Source organism: Grampus griseus, assembly GCF_964374135.1.
Source record: "Grampus griseus genome assembly, chromosome: 2".
Classification (NCBI taxonomy): domain Eukaryota; kingdom Metazoa; phylum Chordata; class Mammalia; order Artiodactyla; family Delphinidae; genus Grampus; species Grampus griseus.
Window position 1 is genome coordinate 37016061 of NC_139018.1, and position 20301 is coordinate 37036361.

At 39.4% G+C, this 20301-nt stretch overlaps 1 protein-coding gene across 1 annotated transcript in view; it reads right to left on the minus strand.

The window, feature by feature from the left end:
• Positions 1–1013: 1013 nt before the first annotated feature.
• The window catches only part of PPP1R36 (protein phosphatase 1 regulatory subunit 36), a gene marked incomplete at both ends in the record, with an annotated part of 31265 nt that continues 11977 nt past the window's right edge, over positions 1014–20301 (minus strand). Inside the window, 6 exon segments of the mRNA XM_082649363.1 lie at positions 1014–1197; positions 1786–1977; positions 2060–2238; positions 2560–2602; positions 14017–14151; positions 18918–19016. Coding sequence (XP_082505489.1) covers positions 1014–1197; positions 1786–1977; positions 2060–2238; positions 2560–2602; positions 14017–14151; positions 18918–19016 — 832 coding nt within the window.

The following is a 20301-nucleotide window of genomic DNA, read 5'->3' on the forward strand; positions in this document are numbered from 1 at the left end:
AGTGCCACCCAGTCCCTGCAATACCAGATTCAAATCTCAATGCTCCCGATTCCCCCAGAAGTGAGGGCTCTACTGATCTGTCTCAAAGGGCACTTGGATTTACCGCTTTAATGGCCTCTAACACATTCAATGTTGTATCATTAGCAGGCATGTGTTTTACTGATCCTCTCTACTACTCAGACCAGAGGATATGGTCTCTGTCTTGATGACCTTTTTTCCTTACATTTTCCAGCACAAGGCTTTGAATGGAGCAGGGGCTTGAAACATATGTGTTGTTAAGTGAATAAATGAAAAAAATGAATGAAACATATATGCTAAAAGGCTTTTAAATGAGTCAGATGTACTTTATATCCCAATGCCAATAATAATATAGCCATAGAAAGAGTCGTGTTTTTTTTTGTTTTTTGGTTTTTTTTCGATACGCGGGCCTCTCACTGTTGTGGCCTCTCCCGTTGCGGAGCCCAGGCTCTGGAAGCGCAGTCTCAGCGGCCATGGCTCACGGGCCCAGCTGCCCTGCGGCATGTGGGATCTTCCCGGACCGGGGCACGAATCCGTGTCCCCTGCATCGGCAGGCGGACTCTCAACCACTGTGCCACCAGGGAAGCCCCAGAAAGAGATTTAACGTTAAAAATATTTAATTTGCCTTTTTATGAAATTTTGTTTTCAAATGTACCAATTACACTCTCTCATGAAACAAAAAGGAATTTAGAAATGAATAAACAGAATGTTTCTTCACTAGTCCACTAGAACACTGACTAAATGTCCTAATACATTACTCTAAATGGTCATGTAAAAGCCAAGGAAGTAAATAAATAACAAAGCAAACTATTAAATATAGGAAAAGGAGGTTTTCAAAAGCTTTCTGGAATTCTTTAGTCTATTGTTGAACTTTTAACAAAATAATTTGAACAATTTTTAAAGTTTAATAATAAACACTAGTCCTGTATAAAGTGATTAAGTCAAAGTAGTTTACTTCAAATACAGGAATTAATTACAGAGATGGAATGTACAGATTATTTAGGGAATGTTGTTTGAGAGGACAGCGTTCTCATGACTAAGTCCAGTGTATCCTGAATCCTCATGTTATTTCTTTCTATCATGGAAGACTGTCCCCCAGACTTCATGCTTTCCTCTGTATCGAGCGGGATAAGGGTATGGGGGTTGAACTGACATCGAGGCTCCCCCAGGATGCCAACTCTGTGGAAAGAATTATTGGTATAGCTGAATATTTGCTGAGGCCAAAGACTAAGGTATTGGGTTGGCCAAAAAGTTTGTCTGGGTTTTTCTGTAACATCTTATGGAAAAACCCAAACAAAGTTTTTGGCCAACCCAGTATATGGCTGACTTGTGCATGTGTATAAAACTAAGACTGATACACACACACACACACACACACACACACACACACACACATCTATTTCTTAAATATGGGTTCAAAAACTCGACCCATAGCAAGATTTTGTACTGGTCCTTCCCTTATTTCCCAAAGATGACTCTTCTAACAGGAAAACTTCAGTCTTACAAAGTCTGCTACTCACTTCACCAAATTAGAACTATTTGAAGTCTAGCATAACTTTGTAGTTTTTTCTAGTCTAGATGGGTATACCAAGAGCTGATCTGGAAAGAAAACATGTTGAGAGGAGCAGGGGATGGTAGGAAGACGATGCTTCCAGCTTTGTTCAGCTTTCTGGCAGAGGCACCATGTCTGAGCCCTTGCCCCTCCTGGGTCCCACCTAGGAAGCAACACTCAGCCTTCTCTCCTTCCTCTCTCCTTGGGCCACTTACATTGGCATGTGCACAGAGTCCAGATTTTCCTTGTGCTCTTGCATCCAGACTGGGAATTTCATGCCTGCTTGGCGGTACTTTTTGTCAGAGATATTCTGAGCTTTTTCTCTGAGAGAGGGCAGCAGAGTAGACATGACTGGAGAGCGCATGTTAATGGCTTTTTTCATCGCTGGGCGCTTTGCCATCATTCTCCTGGGGGTGGGGGTGACATTTAGGTCACATCATCTTGTTTTCTAGAAATGTCCTTGAGCTTAGGAGAGTCAAAAGGTCATACCTGAATTGTACAAAAGTCATGCGTTTCTTTTCCCCTCCTGACTCTTCATCCTCACGCTTCCTTCGAGGAATGTTGAACATGTCGGAACGAAAGAGCCTCCCTATTTCTTCCTCAATCTCTGTGAAGTGTTGACGTCGGAAGACAATCCAGGCTACATACGTACAGAAAGTATAAAAGGACTACGACAGAAACAGACAAGAATCGGAACCCACAGTTACGACATGAAAAGCTCCCACCTGTCTATAGAACACTACTGAGCAGACGCAAACCCAGGTGCCCTGCTCTCTCCACATGCCTGAAGGGCTGCGGAAAATTATACATGTACTCACCTTTGCAGAAGGCAAATCAGACCAAAGATTTAAGGAGTGGCACACAGCTTATTAGTATCCTTTGTAGAAAGGATATTCATTAAAAACAGGTGCCTGACAAATGTCTATCGCTTGTTGCTATACTTCATGTTTCATATCAAAGAGCAGAGCCCCTAAACGTAAGTGACTCACCTCAAAGAATTTCCAGTCTTTTTGTGTATTTGATATTTTCCCCCTGAAATATAACAAATCACAACTATAGGTTGGAAAGGGAAGTTCAATATTTCAGTGACCTAGGCAACCCCTTATCTTCAAAAGGCCTTTTGCAGATCATTACCTGTGGTCCCGTATCTATTTAGTCACATAAATGCTATCAAAAGGCATTGATAGGGCTTCCCTGGTGGCGCAGTGGTTGAGAGTCCGCCTGCCGATGCGGGGGACACGGGTTTGTGCCCCGGTCCGGGAAGATCCCACATGCCGCGGAGCGGCTGGGCCCGTGAGCCATGGCTGCTGAGCCTGCGCGTCCGGAGCCTGTGCTCCGCAACGGGAGAGGCCACAACAGGGAGAGGCCCGCGTACCGGGATAAAAAAAAAAAAAAAAAAAGGCATTGATAATGAATGCCAATGTCTTTTTCTTCAGCTTCTTAGGTTACCCAGATCAAAACCTCTAGTGTTTGGTCAAAAGTTAATCAACATATCCTGTGATAAACCATAATGGAAAAGAACATGAAAAAGAATGTATATATATGTATAACTGAATCAATTTGCTATACAGCAGAAATAAATCAACTATTAAAAAAACTAAAAAAAACCCCACTAAAGTGGGGTTCATAAAAAAGCTAATCAATATAAATTCAGGATAAACAAGCCAGCCCTCGCTATATTCTTCCAAATGTTTCTAGTAATGTAAGTGTTAGGGAGATGAGGAGAGTGGAAAGGTGGTGGAGAGGTAACACAGGGTGTTAGTAGGTATGGAAGTAAAGAACTAGAGGCTAAGTCTAAAATAAAGGAAAAGAAAAAAAAATCTTAAACAATGGTTATGGCTATTGGGTACAGAAAGAATCAGAAACAAAACAGACACAGGTCTATCTATGCCATACAATCAACTGGCTGGGAAGAAAAGTGCGCTCTTCCTTCTGAATGAAGTATGTAGACCGAGCCTTGTCTCTTAAAGGTAGGCAAACGCCCAAGAGTCCTTGCAACACAAATTCAGTGTTAAGGGTACTGGCACGGGCACACTTAGTAAACTTGGCCTCCCTCTCCATTCAGAACACAGGCCATTCTAATTCTGATTGCCAGCCTTGGGAAAGCAGGCATGGCCAGGGGAGGACTTGAGAGTTGAATGACGGGGCTGTGCACCTGCAGTCACTTGATCAGTCTTGGGGGCCAAGGCCAGACCCAGGGCACTCCAAGGTTGGTCCTGGGTCTGCTTCTCCTTTTGCTTTGGGTTTCCTTGGAGTAACTGACTCCTAGGATTGGCCCTGGTAACAGGTTCTCCAGAACTGTCCCGACTCCCATGGTCTGGGGAAGTTGACCCAAACTCCTCAGGACCTCCAGCTTTTTCACAGAGACTTCATGGTCTGTATGGGCCCAAACTAGCCCTCCATTTGGAGGAACCACTGAAGAGGTGGTTCAGCTTTTACTGGCAGATGCTTCATTTCCTCACGTGCAAGTCTTCAACAAAGAATTAAGGCAACAGTAATTACAGTGAACATTTACTAAATATGGACTATGTGCCAAATACTATGCTAAGCCCTTTACATTTATGATCACATTTAATTCTCACAAGACTGCATGATTATTCCCACTGTACACGTGGGGAGACTGATGTTGAGACCGAAGTCCAAAGACATATTTAGTTAGGAACAGAGTCTGAACTAAAAATCAGGCCTGTCAGGTCTCCACATTTGTCCTTGTAACACAGAATGCTAGGAAAATAAGCTTTTTCTTTAAGATGTTTTAGAGATGAAACCATTAAACAACAGAGCCCAGCAGAAACTTTTTAGGACAAGCCTCCTTCTGTGTCACCTAAAGCCTTTACCCAACAAGAGTGCTTCTGTGGTATTCCCGCCCTTCCACTGCCTCTGCCAGCTGAAACCAGAGACCCTGCACACCTGTCAAGCGGAAACCAACCAAACTCTGGTTTTGGGATACTGAGTTGGCCTGTGTCCTTGAGAGAAGGTTTAGAGCAGTATTTATGCTGGCACAACCCAAACCAGCACCATCTTAGCAAGGTTTTGAAATGACAGAGCGACTGACCAGGAAACACACACTTTCTCTCCTTTTCTTTCATTTTTCTTTTTTCAAACATTAGAAGAGAAGGTACCATGAACCTCCTCTCCTTTCCCTCAAGTTGTCACAAAACTGGGACTTCTTTCTCTCTTAAAGTCCAGAGCAAACTGATATAGCTCACAGTGCAGAAATTAAGAACAGAATGTAGTGAGTTTCTTCTGACCATTCTTTTTTTTTTTTTTAATTTCTTTTGACCATTCTGATTTAGCTCTGCATGTAAAACTGAAATGAGTTCAGGAAATGGAGACAGAGAATGAGTACATTTGGGAATGAGCACATTTAAATCTTCCCGTTCACCTCTTGCTGGTGAATCCTGAGTCGTTTTCCTTTTTTCAAAAATTATTTTTATATTTTAATTTTATACATATAAAATAACTATATATTCTATAATTTTAATAAGTACATAATAATTATAAATTGGTTATAAATTTAGAAATGTACTGAGTATAAATAACAAACTTAGGCCCCCCAAATCCTCTACAAATTGAAACAGGGTTGATAACAGCACAATCCAATAGAAATATAATGCAAGCCACAAATGTAACTTAAAACTTTCTAGGAGCCACAGTAAAAAGAAACAGGTGATATTAATTTTAATAATATATTGTACCCCAACCCCCCAAATATTATCATTTCAATATGTAATCAATATTTTAAATTATCAATGAGATATTTTATTCATTTTTAAACTTTTTGTATAGCGTATATTTTACACTTACAGCACATTTCAACGTGGACCAGCCACATTCCAAGTGCTCAATAGCCACACGTGGCAACTGGCTGCCGTGCTGGTCAACAAAGACGCTGTACATTTACCCGTGAAGGCGGAATCCAAAGGAAAGAGGGGAAAGCCAAGCTGTTGGTAAACCCAGAGATTGTCAGTGGCCTGTTATGTGCTTTCTTATTCCTTCTTGCTATATTAGACTCTTAGCTCTAAACCAAAATGAGGAGAGCTTATATTTTTAGTGACTCCTGAAGGGGTGCAAAGCCTAGGGCCAGACCCATGGGGTTCTGGGCTGGAGAGAGAAAAAAACTGTGCTCCCACTTGCCTCCTGCTGCCTTAGGTGAAGTCAGGTTTAAATGATGGTCAAGGCCTGCTCTGTACAAGGGAATAGAAATTTCAAAGGAATGTTTGGAGGAGGGAAAAGAGGCCTTGGTGCAAGTGACTGGAGGTGGCAGGGGGAGGGCTTAAAGATGATTTAAACACCTGAGCTTCAAAGAAACGCCTTTCTCCCCATCCTCGTCCCCACAACCAGCCTCTTTGGTCACCGGTCAGGTGACAGCTGCACTGACCACAGAGGAGGAGAGTATACCTCCTAGGTAGAGGTGGGGCTGGAGCCAGAATTGGCCATAACCAAAGATCAGATCTAATTCTATGGCTTGTGCCATGAGGAGGTTTTCTTATCTACCATGGAAAACACAGAGAGCTTTTTTTTTTTTTTTTTTTTTTGCGGTACGCGGGCCTCTCACTGCTGTGGCCTCTCCCGCTGCGGAGCACAGGCTCCGGACGCGCAGGCTCAGTGGCCATGGCTCACGGGCCCAGCCGCCCCGTGGCATGTGGGATCCTCCCGGACCGGGGCACGAACCCATGTCCCCTGCATCGGCAGGCAGACTCTCAACCACTGCGCCACCAGGGAAGCCCCATACAGAGAGCTTTTACTGAACATGTTCGTCAAAATTTTGCCAAAGTTTTTGTAATATCAGGATTTCACAGATGCATTTAGAATAGAAAGTCATGTCCTCCTACTTCTCAAGAAACATGAAAGCACTAAATTAACAGCCCCCAAATTGCTGGTTCTACTGAAATCGTTAATTTATCTCCAGGGATAAGGTGTTCTAGTCCAATATTAAGTATGCATACATTAGAGAGAAAAATCAGAAAATACACATGAAAATGTTCTCATGCGAATATCAGCTTGTTCACATTGGGAAGAAGTTAAATAATGATATGTTAAAGTCAGGTAATCACTCACAACTGGCAAAAACATTGTCCTTATCTTCTCCTAGATAAAAACAACCAAAAGAGCAATATAAACTTCATTCAAGGACACAATCAACACCCACGGCCAATTAACAACTTTTACTGGTAAGGACATGCTATAATCTGTTTTCCTCAATATACTTTGTTCAGCAATTTGACCTGTATAAAATTTGTTATGTGAATGGTGGCTGGTGAGCTCCAAACTGATTCTTCTCCGAACTGCTATCCAACAAGCAGGAGGAAAGTAGGTGACATTGCCTACAATAGCAAAAAGACCAACATCTCCTGGAAATGAGCTAGTACTAAACTGAGGCAATCACTTGCAAACATGAGTTCCTTTAAAAGTTTGTATAAAAAATATATTGTAATAAAAAGGTACTGTTAAAAGTACAACTTAAGTGGAGGTTCTATATCTAGGAAACTAAAAGATATGATAAAATCTCTAATTATGGGGTTTCCCTGGTGGCACAGTGGTTGAGAATCCGCCTACCAATGCAGGGGACACGGGTTCGAGCCCTGGTCCGGGAAGATCCCACATGCCGTGAAGCAACTAAGCCCGTGCACCACAACTACTGAGCCTGAGCTCTAGAGTCCGTGAGCCACAACTACTGCACCTGCGTGCTGCAACTACTGAAGCCCGCGTGCCTAGATCCCGTGCTCCGCAACGAGAAGCCACAGCAATGAGAAGCCCGTGCACCACAACGAAGAGTAGCCCCCGCTCGCCACAACTAGAGAAAGCCTGCACTCAGCAACGAAGACCCAACATAGCCAAAAATAAATAAATTTATTTTTTAAAAATCTCTAATTATGATACATTTACAGTTTGTTTTCCATCCCCAAATTAGTTTGCAATGCCTATGTTCTTTTAAAAATTGAACAATATGGGCAATAAATTTAAAAAAAATTTTTAGAGTGTTTTTTTAACCTTGTTATGGACTGAATGGCTGTGTCTCCCCCTACCACCCTAATGCATATGTTGAAGCCCTTAAACCCCCCAATGTGGTGGTGCTTAGAGGCAGGGCCCTTGGGAGATAATTGGGTTTAGATGAGGTCATGAAGGTGGGGCCCCATAATGGGATTTTTGTCCTTTTAAGAAGAGGAAGCGAGACTAGGGTTCTCTCTCTCCACCATGGGGGACACAGTAAGAAGGCAGCTATCTGCAAGCCAGGAAGAGGACCCTCACCAGAACCTGACAATGCTGGCATCCTGGCCTCAGGCTTCCAATTTCTATCATTTAAGCCATCCAATCTGTGACAATTTGTTATGGTAGCCTGAGCTGACTGATACAAAACTTAAATTCTAGTTTTCTTAATTAGAAGTGACACTTTAAAGAGAGAAGAAATTAATGTTGAGAAAAGGTGATTTTTACAAGTGATTAAATAGGAAAATTTATAAAGCTATTATTTTACTATAATACCTTTCTTAAAAGTTCTGTCAAGAAAAGAAAACACCACTTCTTCCTAATTAAGGGAGTCTGTGGCAAGCTGAGTCTCTACCAACAGCTCTAGGGACCCGGAAAGGCCTTCTGTATTTGGGCCACAGGAATGTTTTTTGATGCTTAACTATCAATCCCCAATTTTAAATCTCTCTCTATTCCTTCTACTACTACACCTCACAAGAAAGTTCTGACCAGGCCAAAGGGAAGCCCTCAAGCCAGTCACCCACCCGAGGAGTCCCATGTCTGGCAGGAATGAGCCTGCTTTAGTGTCCCCGCTGCCCTCAGACATTGGCTGGAGACAGTCCATGGGAAGAGTGGCCTCAGCACAAACCTGGTGGTGGATTCAGAGTTCAGCAGCAGGGGCCGCTGGTCAATTACACCCTGCACTGTAGCAGATCTGAGTGGCACGTTTTCATGGCTGCCGCACTGGAAGACAGCACTAAACCTGTCAACTCCATAAAAGAACTGAACATAGCAGTGAAAACTCTCAAGAGCAGAAATGATGTAGTAGAATAAAGAATGAATGTTGCTGGAGATGTATTAAGAGGGCATTCCCAAATCACGGTAAACCACACAAAGTGAATCACAGAGATGGTAGACATGGGAAGCAGACTGAGTATAGCTACCACTGTGGACAAGAGGGGTGCAAGAGAAGAGAAATGGCCAACAATGCCAAAATAGAACCAAAAAACAAAGACAATGAGCCTGAACTGAAAATACATTGATATAAACATTAATAAATATCAAGTCTCTATTTGAGAGAAATCTCACATGCATTTTTGTTTTTAAACTTTATAGACCAATGTATGTCCTTATAAATAGCCAAGAAGAGTGGAGAGAACATATGCTTGCCCCTTAGACCCTGGAGAAGCCTGGAGAGAACCTAGTCCAACTAAACAATGAAGTTATTAAACCAATACAGTCTCTGTCCCACCTGATGTTTCTCTTTGTAGGTGGAAGGAAAAGGTTTCAAGACTCAGAAAAATTGAAAAAAGAAAAAATTGAACCATGTGGAATTGTTATAAAGTTCACTACATGAAAGGGTAGAAATCCACACTCACATGAAAGACATTAAAATGCAGATAGAGTAAAATGTTTAGTAAAGGTTAATGGTAATGATAAAAAATAAAGTAAAATAAATTGGAAAAACCAGGTGAGAACAGCAAAGTATAATATAGAATTTCATTAAGCGTTTTAGATTCTCAAACTATAACAAAGCAGTGGGGACAAATCATACAACCTTAAGAGAGAACAGGAAAACAGTAAATATCATAGTCTAGGTCTCAAAAGATGCAACAACTTGTTTGATAATGCAAGGCACTTTTTTTTTTTTTTTTGGCTGTGTTGGGTCTTTGTTGCTGCGCATGGGCTTTCTCTAGTTTCAGCGAGTGGGGGATACTCTTTGTTGCAGTGCACCGGCTTCTCATTGCCGTGGCTTCTCTTGTTGCAGAGCACGGGCTCTAGGCGCACGGGCTTCAGTAGTTGTGGCACGCGGGCTCAGGAGTTCTGGCTCGCGGGCTCTAGAGTGCAGGCTCAATAGCTGTGCTGCACAGGCTTAGCTGCCGCGTGGCATGTGGGATCTTCCTGGACCAGGGATCGAACCCGTATCCCCTGTATTGGCAGGTGGATTCTTAACCACTGTGCCACCAGGGAAGTCCTCCATAATGCAAGGCACTTTTTAAATCGCCCATAGTCCCTTTACTCTAACAAATTATCTGTTTTTCCATTTATTTTCTTGTCCATAGTAACATCTATTCTTGAACAGGACTTTCAAAATTTAAACATATACATCATATTTAAATATGCATTCTCTTTGACCCGGGAATTCTACTGTAAAAAATTTATCTTTAGGACAAACTAGACAAGTACATCAAATATAGGTATAAGAAAGTTCATTGCAGTGTTATTCCTAATATTTAAAAAGGAAATATTCCAACTGTTCATCAATAAGTTAAATATATTTGGAATACCAGGAAGCCATTAAAGGTGATGTTGTAGAGTTATGTTTACTACCAAATTCCACAGATTAATAGCAATAACAGTAATAACAACAAAAAAGGAATAATAATAACTAACTTTACTGAATACATAGTATGTGCCAAGGATGGGTCTAAGTGTTTTCTATGTATTATATCATGTAATTTTCACAGCTGGTCTATTAAGTATGTTATTGGGTATATTTTACAGGTGTAATGTTATAGAATAATAAATTCTATTTATTTATGTAAAATTGTGTGTCTGGGTGTGCATATAGAGATGTCTGAAAGGATAATAAATGAACTGTTGACAACAGATTTACCCTTTCCTTTTTATGTATTGATTAATTATTGTACACGACTATGCATTAATTTTATAAAAAGAAAGAACAAAACTATTTTTGAACATATAGGGAAACAAGGAGTTATTTTCTCGACATGATAAATAATTCATCACTTAAACTAAGGGTCAGTACAATAAGTAAATAGCATGTGTTAGCTTATTCTCTTTTATAACAGAAAAAAAATAAGGTTGACTTCAGCACTTCTTTAATGGTATTAGATACAGGAAATGCTGCTACTATAACTAATTAAAAATTTTAAATATGACTCTAGGAAAAAATGAAATTAAAAACTACCTTTTACAGATGATATGATCATATACCTAGAAAATCCTAGGAGATAAATTAAAATTTTACATAGGCAGGAAATGTGTTTAACATGTGTGTCATTGGTTATGACATAAACTGATAAAACCAAATGCATTCTTATATATTTTTGTCATCAAAAATATATTACCAAACATGCATCAACAGGGAAATAATCAGTTAATGATAATAAGTCCATAATATCCATGGTTTAAGAACTATTCCATTTTTAAAAAAGAATACGGTAGATCTATGTGGGGATCTCTCTTCTGGGGAGAGATTGATATTGAAGGATGGTGGAGGAAGTAGGAGACTTTAACTTTTAAAAAAGAATATGGTAGATCTACGTGTATTAATCTTCAAAAATATCCAAGATTTATAAGTGAAAAAAGCACATTTCAAAATGACAACATAGCATTAATCCGATGTATTTAACAACAATGTAAGTGCATATGTATAATCGGATAGAAAACCAAGAGGACATACATCGAGCCAGAAGTAACAGTACTTACTTCTGGGGAGAGATTGATATTGAAGGATGGTGGAGGAAGTAGGAGACTTTAACTTTTAACTCTACAATACTAACTATAAACTATATACATAACTATTTAAATTTTTTACCCTTAGGATATGTTCATGAAGTACTTATACAATTAAAAACAAATAAATAAACCCAAACTTCACATTGGTATTTAAAAAATTGATTACGTGAATACATAAGTGCTAATCTAATTTAGGACCACACAAATTTCTTTAACGATTACTATGTAAAACTTTAATGGACAAAATAAAGAACAATATGAATAAATGGAGAATACAACTTACAGCTCTTTGAGAGGATTCAATATAGCAAAGATGACACTATTTCCTAAGCTAAAGTATAGGTCTTAATACAATAAACAATAAAAGGTTCTTGGTAGATATTGCTTAGAACTTGATTAATAGTGAAATTGATCTCAAATAGGCAAGATCACCAAATATAAGGTTTCTGGAGGTAATACGAGTGAGTACTTGTTTTCAGCTAAATCACCTCCTTTCCAGCCCAGCTCACTGCCTGCACTCCCTGAGGTCCATTGCTCCTCGCCTTTCCTGCTTTGGGTGCCCAATCTCTGTCTATACCTCTATTGCAACAGTCACTGGTCTCCTTACCTGATGACTCCTCCAATAGACTGTATGTTCTTGAAAGGAGAGACCATTTTCCTTGTACCCTGGCACTTAGCACCACGATTACCACAGAGCAATAATGTTTGTTGAATAAAGCAAAGCAAAATACAAGCTGTATAGTTCTGATGTTTAAAAGAGAAAAACTAATCAAAAAAATTCAATAGGAATTCCCTAAAATGGGTTAAAATATTAGAAAAATTCAACATCTAATAAACAAGAAATGTTACAGTGGAAAAAATCACTAATAAATATTACAGGAAAGTTGGCTATTAGTAAAGAAAAAATATCTTAGATTCATAGCTCATCTGATCAGATATAACAAATTTCAAATGGATCAAAGCTTTTTTTTTTTAATCCTTTTTTTTTTTTTTTTTTTTCCGGTACACGGGCCTCTCACTGTTGTGGCCTCTCCCGCTGCGGAGCCCAAGCTCCGGACGCGCAGGCTCAGTGGCCATGGCTCACGGGCCCAGCCACTCCGCAGCTTGTGGGATCTTCCCAGACCGGGGCACGAACCCGTGTCCCCGGCATCGGCAGGCAGACTCTCAACCACTGTGCCACCAGGGAAGCCCTTTAATCCTATTTTTAAAAACTAAGAAAGAAAGGTGAGGAGTTTAGCCTGGAAATGAACAGAATGAACCCAGGAATGCAAGAACTTGTATGACTATTGAATAGCATCAGAAACAAGGTGGAAATGTTCAAATAAATAAAAACTTAAAACATTTTCATAATGTGTAAAAACGTAAATATCAAAATGAAAGCAACAAACTAGAAAAAACAAGTAACCAATCCTTGCTATATGAAATATAAATTATACAAATTCCCAGTTTCCACTTGATAGATGGTTAAAACTAGAGGAGGAACAGGCAATAAATTATTGTACACAAAAAAAGAACACAAACTCTGTAGTCATGAAAAATATTCAGTCAAATAAAATATCCTTAAGATTTTTATATACCTTTAAGCTATCAAAAATACTAAACTAATAAAAACAAGTATGCTTATTGCTTATGGTGATAAAGAATGTTTTAACCTTTTTAAAGGACAATCTGGCAATATGTAACAAGAGCTATAAAATTGTTCATGCCTTCCAGATAAGTGCATTCTGGGTAATAAGCCATAAGTAAACAGCCCAAATGAACAAAGTTATTTATATAAAGATATTCAATGCAAAAACATTGGAAAGCACACAGATGTACACAAGAGGAATGGTTAAGCAAACTGGTATATTATACAACAGAATGACTACAGTTGTTATTCAAAGTGGTAGGTGAGATTATATAAGCAGAATAATAGAAGAAGGTACACAGAAAAAATGTGGAACACAGAAAAGTATGTACAATACAAATATTTGTATTTTGAAAATGTGGGGGAATGTGGAGAGAGAGAAATCATGTATTGGGTTCTTTTCCAATAAAGTTTTTAAAAAATGTAAAAGGTCCGGCCATGACCATGGCATGGATCTTGAGCCTGTTGTGAAACTACTACTTAAGAGAAGGAGATTTTGGGTTAAGGATTGGAGTTTTCTCTCCTGTGAACCCGAACTTTCCTGTGATAAGACACTTTAAAATTTTAATTACAGTAGTGAATGAACTGTTATCCTAAGGTAAAAATTGCCTTCCCACAAACAGGGTCATCTTACAACTCCCACCTTACGCACTTATACCCACAACTGTTGCTGCAAAACAAGCAGCAGAAGGGGAGGGGACACACCCAATACCCGCTTCAACACTGGCCCATCACTCGGCCTCCTGCCCAAGGCAGCCAAGTGGCCCTTGTCGGACAGCAAGAAGCCTTCCTGGCAGAAAGCAAGATTTCATTGAACTGATATAACCTGAGAGAAATTTATACCCAAATAGTAGAAGGTTGTTAAAACATCTGCCACACCTGAAACTAACACGATATTGTAAATCAACTTTAATTTGAAAAAAGAAAAAAATATTTCAGCCAAGATTCTGGGATTCTTCCTATGCTCATTTGGCTCTCTCAAACAAGATGTCACATGTGTTTGGGACAGAGTCTCAGCTGAGGCCAGTGATTCTGTACAACAAAAAAGGAACCTTTCTCAGGGGCACCAAAAGTCAAAGCTGAGGGTTGTAAGGATGTGGATCTACACACAAGTGAAGATCTAACAAAATCCTAAGTGGGGACTTACTTTCCGCAGCACATGTGATGCTTATCAGGCATTCCCAAGCCCAGGACGAGGACACAGTACTTCTGTGCCAAGTATTTCTGTGCTGCTTCTAACTTACTGATAATCAATTCCATCTCTTTTTTCTCTACAAGGCCCCTGAAAAGAAAAACAATAATCTGGATTAATGTTGGCAAATGTCTATATTAATTAGTAAAAAGTCAGAAGTATAAACTATTTTGAAAGAAACCTGAGTCAACACACCTCACTTATCATTTCATTTATTTTATTTGAGCTGTGGCAGAGAAAGTTCCTCAAAGCCCTTTGATATTTATCATTGTAATCAGCATCTCAAGTTTATGCTGAATATTCACTTTTTTAATAGATTCTTTATAAATTGTATATGTACCCTCAATTTTATACACAGGAAGTCCTAATTTATATAGAACAGCTCAACTAACAAATTCCCTATACTAGTTTCTGTGGCAGTTAGCAGCCAATTTTCCTGCTGTTTTGCTAGAACAGCCATGGAGACTCTTTCCCACCTTAGCTTCCCCTGGGTTTCTGATGTTATTACTAAGTTCGGGGGCTCCATGTTTGAACTACTCGATGTTTGTCCACCCTCAGTTCTGTGTTTGCTAAGGAGGCATCTGTGGAATACCACTCTGGGAACTCTGGCATCAATTACAATCACCTTGCTTCCCTGTGAAAACACAGCCCCAGTTCCAATTGAATTGCAAATGTACTTTCTAAAAGGCAACGTGTTTTTAGGTTACAGCATGTCTGAAGCCTAATTTTAGACATTTTTGCTGTACAGTACAGTAGGAAACATTGCCGACAATACATTCCAATGATTGCTATTGAAAAATGAAGTGTCACTAACTTTGTCCCTGCCTTTTTATTTTCAGATAGATAAAAGCCAAACGAAATGCACTCTAAACAAGAAAGACAACCTGCCCCTTCTGATGTTAACCACTAGACTGACTGCATGAGGATAAGCTGTGGGGAAAGGTGGTGGGTTTAAGGATAATACGGATGTTTCAAAGCACAAAACATTATCACTGTGGTGAGAAGGCCTGTGAGTAATTGGAATAAAATGAGTTTCTGGAATAGATAAGGTGGGTTCCAACTTTAAATGCCCAAATATCATATAAACCCAACACACACACCCACGAGCACCCCGGTGACCATCACTGTGCCTGCCTCCCTGTTGCCTTCCCTCATCCTCACCCCTGCTTTGCCAGACCTGCCTATAGTTAATCTCTTCTTCTGCTGTTGAAAACAAAGCAAACCAAACAACAACGAAGAAATGCTTTGAAACGTTTCCGCCAATGGTTCTCAAGTTTTAATATATGTAAGAATTGCCTGGGGTATTTGCTAAAAGTGCAAATTCCCAAGGGCAACCCCTCTTCCAGATTTTGGTTCAGTAGGTCTGGGTAGAGCCTGGCATTTAAAATAAACACAGGGGTCTTCCCTGGTGGCGCAGTGGTTGAGAGTCCGCCTGCCGATGCAGGGGACACGGGTTCGTGCCCCGGTCCGGGAGGATCCCACATGCCGCGGAGCGGTTGGGCCCGTGAGCCATGGCCGCTGAGCCTGCGCGTCCGGAGCCTGTGCTCCGCAGCGGGAGAGGCCACAACAGTGAGAGGCCCGCGTACCGCAAAGAAGAAAAAATAAATAAATAAATAAAAAATAAACCCAGGTATAACCCTTTGGAAAAATTTTTAGTAATAATTTCAAGTGCCATACAATTGGTCATAAACTTTGATCCAATAATCTCTCCTGGAAATTTATTCTTTGTAGAAGATCATCCAAAGTTAGGGGAGAAATCTAACGCATGAAGATATTCAATGCCATTATTATTTATCTGACTATCAGAAAAACTGGAGACTCCCAAAATATATAAAATAGAGGGATAATAGGAGTAGTAATACAGGCTGTAGTAATAGAGCCAAGTACTATTTAAGGATTTGACATTAACCTAACATATGAGTCCCCCCGTGGGATTGAAGCCAGGCACCAAAGTCTGTACCCTTAACCACTATACTACATTGCTTCTTAATAGGTAGGTCAATAAGTTATTAACATACAGTAGCTTGATGGAAAGTTATGCCACCATTAAAAATTATGATTACAACGACTGTAATAACTTGAAAATACTTATGATGTTTAAAACTGCATACATAATTGTACCTTTGTTCAGAAGATGTAAGTCCTAATTACAAATGGATAAACTCAGGGACAGAGAGCCGAGTTCATTGGTAAGGGATGTGGGGACACCACACAGTGGTTTAGGCAGAGACTTTGGAGTTAGAGACCTGGATTCTAGCCTCAGCTCCATCACTAACTTGGCATGTACAACAGCCATTTAACCTCTCTGAGCCTTAGTTTCATCATCCGTTAAATGGGGATAAGGTTTTTTCTTCTGGAATTAGGGCATTTAGTCATCTAAGACCATCAAAGTGTATCTTTAATATCCTTCTGTAACTCTTCCTGCTCTCCTCTCACAGGTTATAGGCTTTCCTTCCAAGGGCCAACCACTAGGCTAAGATAATATGCATTAACTCATCTAATCTGGACAATAACTGTAATGTGAATGCTACTATTATCCCTATGTTATACCTCACTATTTTGACGGAAATTAATTTTTTTCTTAAAGTTATTTATATCCAGATATCTCAATGTAATTTATATTTGTTTCTATTATAATAAATAAACCAACTGACTACTGGAAGCTTGAAAATGAAAAGTTGTTATGCTTTTTTTAGAATCACACAACAGAACCATTAATTTTAAGGCTTGGATTTTTCTTTGTCATTCTGTAACTGATTCCTTCCATGAAAGTCTACCATATATCACTGGGTTCTAATAATTTTTAGTATATTTTATTTTATTATTTTTTAATAATTTTTGAAATTTATTTATGGCTGTATTGTGTCTTCATTGCTGTGTGCGGGCTTTCTCTAGTTGTGGCGAGCAGGGGCTACTCTTCGTTGCGGTGCACAGGCTTCTCATTGCGGTGGCTTCTTTTGTTGCGGAGCATGGGCTCTAGGTGCGTGGGCTTCAGTAGTTGTGGCACGCGGGCTTAGCTGCCCCGCAGCGTGTGGGATCTTCCCAGACCAGGGCTCAAACTCGTGTCCCCTGCATTGGCAGGCGGATTCTTAACCACTGTGCCACCAGGGAAGCCCTTTAGTATATTTTTAAAGTAACTAAGAAACCTTTCTTCTGTTATCTATTTCTATAAATTAAGAAATTAAACAATGTCTTTGCTTTTTTAAAAAATTTTTATTGGAGTATAGTTGCCTTACAATATTGTGTTAGTTTCTACTGTTCAGCAAAGTGAATCAGCTATACATATACTCATATCCCCTCTTTTTTGGATTTCCTTCCCATTTATGTCACCACAGGACACTGAGTAGAGTTCCCTGAGCTATACAGTAGGTTCTCATTAGTTATCTATTTTATACATAGTATCAAGAGTGTATGTATGTCAATCCCAATCTCCCAATTCATCCCGCCCCCCCAACGTCTCTGCTTGATTAGCAACAATCCACAGAATTAGAAAAAAACATACAAAATATAAGCTAATATGCTATCAAAATCTAATAAATTTCTTCTTTGGAAATAGTTAAGACTCCTCAAACCTTCTGAGCCCACAGCTGGCTTGAGCCCATTTGCTTGCTACCACAGAAACACTTCATGTTCTCTGGCTGCTCTGCTAGATGTTGCATATTATAATGGCTTTACTGTAGTAGTAGTGTTTGAATTATTTATTTGGTTCTTTACAAAACTGCTATCCCAAGACATTTATCTATCCACAAAATTTTTCAAACTGCTTGTTTATATGCAAGGATTTTGCATTTTGAAAACATTCTACAACAACAAATTGATGACTCTATCCAGCATTCCTAACAGCAAAATCACTGGGTCGGTTCCACATATACTGGGGAGGGCAGCCTGGGCACTGGGAAAGTTCCATGGCTTGCAAAGTTCACCAAACCTGAGAGGCATTGTTCTGCTCTGGACTCTGAGTTCCCAGATTCTTGCCCTGTATAGCTCCGAGCCACCTCCACCTAAAGTGATTAAATTCTTCACATGTAGCCTAAGAAGTCGTTTTCTTCTATGATATGTAATATCATTTTGGTCATATCTGTTAATTTTTTAAATTCTTAGTTTTTTTCATTAGATGCTTACAAAGCCTTTAGCAAGAACTTTGTAAGCAAGACAAACACAGAAACAATATCTCTATCTGCACTGTCCAATATGGTAACTGTGAGCCACATGTAGCTACTGAGCACTGACTGTGGCTAGTCTAAATTGAGGTATATTGTATTTGTAAAATAGACACCATTTCAAACACTTACTACAAAAAAGTAAAGTATTTCATCAATAACTTCCTAGTATTGACTACAGGTTGCAATGATAATATTTTTGAGTCATTGGGTTAAATAAGATATCTTGTTAAAATTAATTTCACCTGTATCTTTTTACATTTTAAAAATATGGCATCAGAAAAGTTTAAATTACATATATGGCTCTCACATATTGGGCATACTCTTCTATTGGGCAGTGCTGGTCTATATTATTTGCAATATTTAGTTAACAGAATACCCATCTGAATTATTCAGTGAGCCTTAAAACTGGTGAACCCCTCCCTGTAAAATGTTTTAGCATACTCCAAGATTTTTAAATTTCCATCATCTCTTTACCCTAGACAAAAGTTAGTTTTAATACTGGCAGTGATAAAGCTTTAAAGTGCACTACAGGGAATTCCCTGGCAGTCCAGTGGTTAGGACTCGGTGCTTTCACTGCCAGGGCTCCGGGTTCGATCCCAGGTCGCGGAACTAACATCCCGGAAGCTGTGTGGCATGGCCAAAAATAAATAAATCAATCAATAAAAATAAAGTACACTACAAAATTCTACTTACACCACACAGCTTTTGGGTTTCTTTTCCTGTGAGATTTTTTCCAAGTAATAATATAAATAGTACAACAATGCCATGAGGAAATCGTCAAGATTCTTATTCCTATGGGGAGATTAAAAGAAAATAATGAAAACATATTTCAAACATAAAGCTTGTCATAAAAAAATATATGGGCACACAAGAATAGGTAGAAACACATGTTACCATACCCATCACACAACTAATTTACCATTTAAAATTCTATCTACTATAACTGTTGAAGATATAAGAAACCTGATTTTCATAAACAAAATTTTTTGAGAGGTCACAACTGAATTATAGTTTTGCTTACCAATTAGTTTTCATTTTTAAAGTGTTTTTATAATACAGGTAATTTTTTGTTGTTGTTTAAAAAATGTACACAAATGTGGGCTTTCCTGGTGGCGCAGTGGTTGAGAGTCCGCCTGCTGATGCAAGGGACACGGGTTCGTGCCCCGATCCGGGAAGATCCCACATGCCGCGGAGCGGCTGAGCCCGTGAGCCATGGCCGCTGAGCCTGCGCGTCCAGAGCCTGTGCTCCTCAATGGGAGAGGCCACAACAGTGAGAGGCCCACGTACCGCAAAAAAAAAAAAAAAAAAAAAAAAGTACACAAATGTAACAAGTAAAAAGACTCTCCCCTCACTCCTTTGTCACTATCCTACTCCTTAGTGGTAGCCACTGTTAAGAGTTTGGCATGAATTCGTCCTAAGCCTTCTAGAACATAGGCAATCACATATAAGGTCCTCCCCCACCAGCACACATACACATGCATGAATATATGCCTTACTTTTGTTTTTTTTGGTAACAAATGGGATAATGCGGTATATACAAGTCTTTGCAACTTGCTTCTGTCACTTACCTGTGTAACATGGACCTCTTTCCATGATACCATGTATAGATTTTCCTCACTTTTTTAAACAGGTGGGTAAAGTATGCTATAGCTCATAATTTATTTAACTAATCCTCTACTGATGGATATTTGGGTTTTAAAAAAATATTATAGACATTGCTGCAGTAATTATTCTTATAGCCACATCTCTGAGTAACTTCCTAGAAGTGAAATTGCTAGGACATAGAATATCTGCACATAAAAGTTTCATAAGTTTTGCTCTCCAAAAAGACTGCATCGATTTACAATCCTATCTCATTTGTTTTAAAACTAGAAGGCTTTGTTTTCTTTCTAAATATTCTTACAAGATTTTTGCTGCTTCCTTTCTAACCCCAAATGGAAATTCTTACTCTGGCATGCATTCCTTAACCATACCTTGAGAGCAGGATGAAGATGAGCATTGCAGACTTTTTTTTCACAGTATTGATAACTACCTGTCCTAGGTTGGGTTCTCCCAGAAACACACCATGAGACAGATT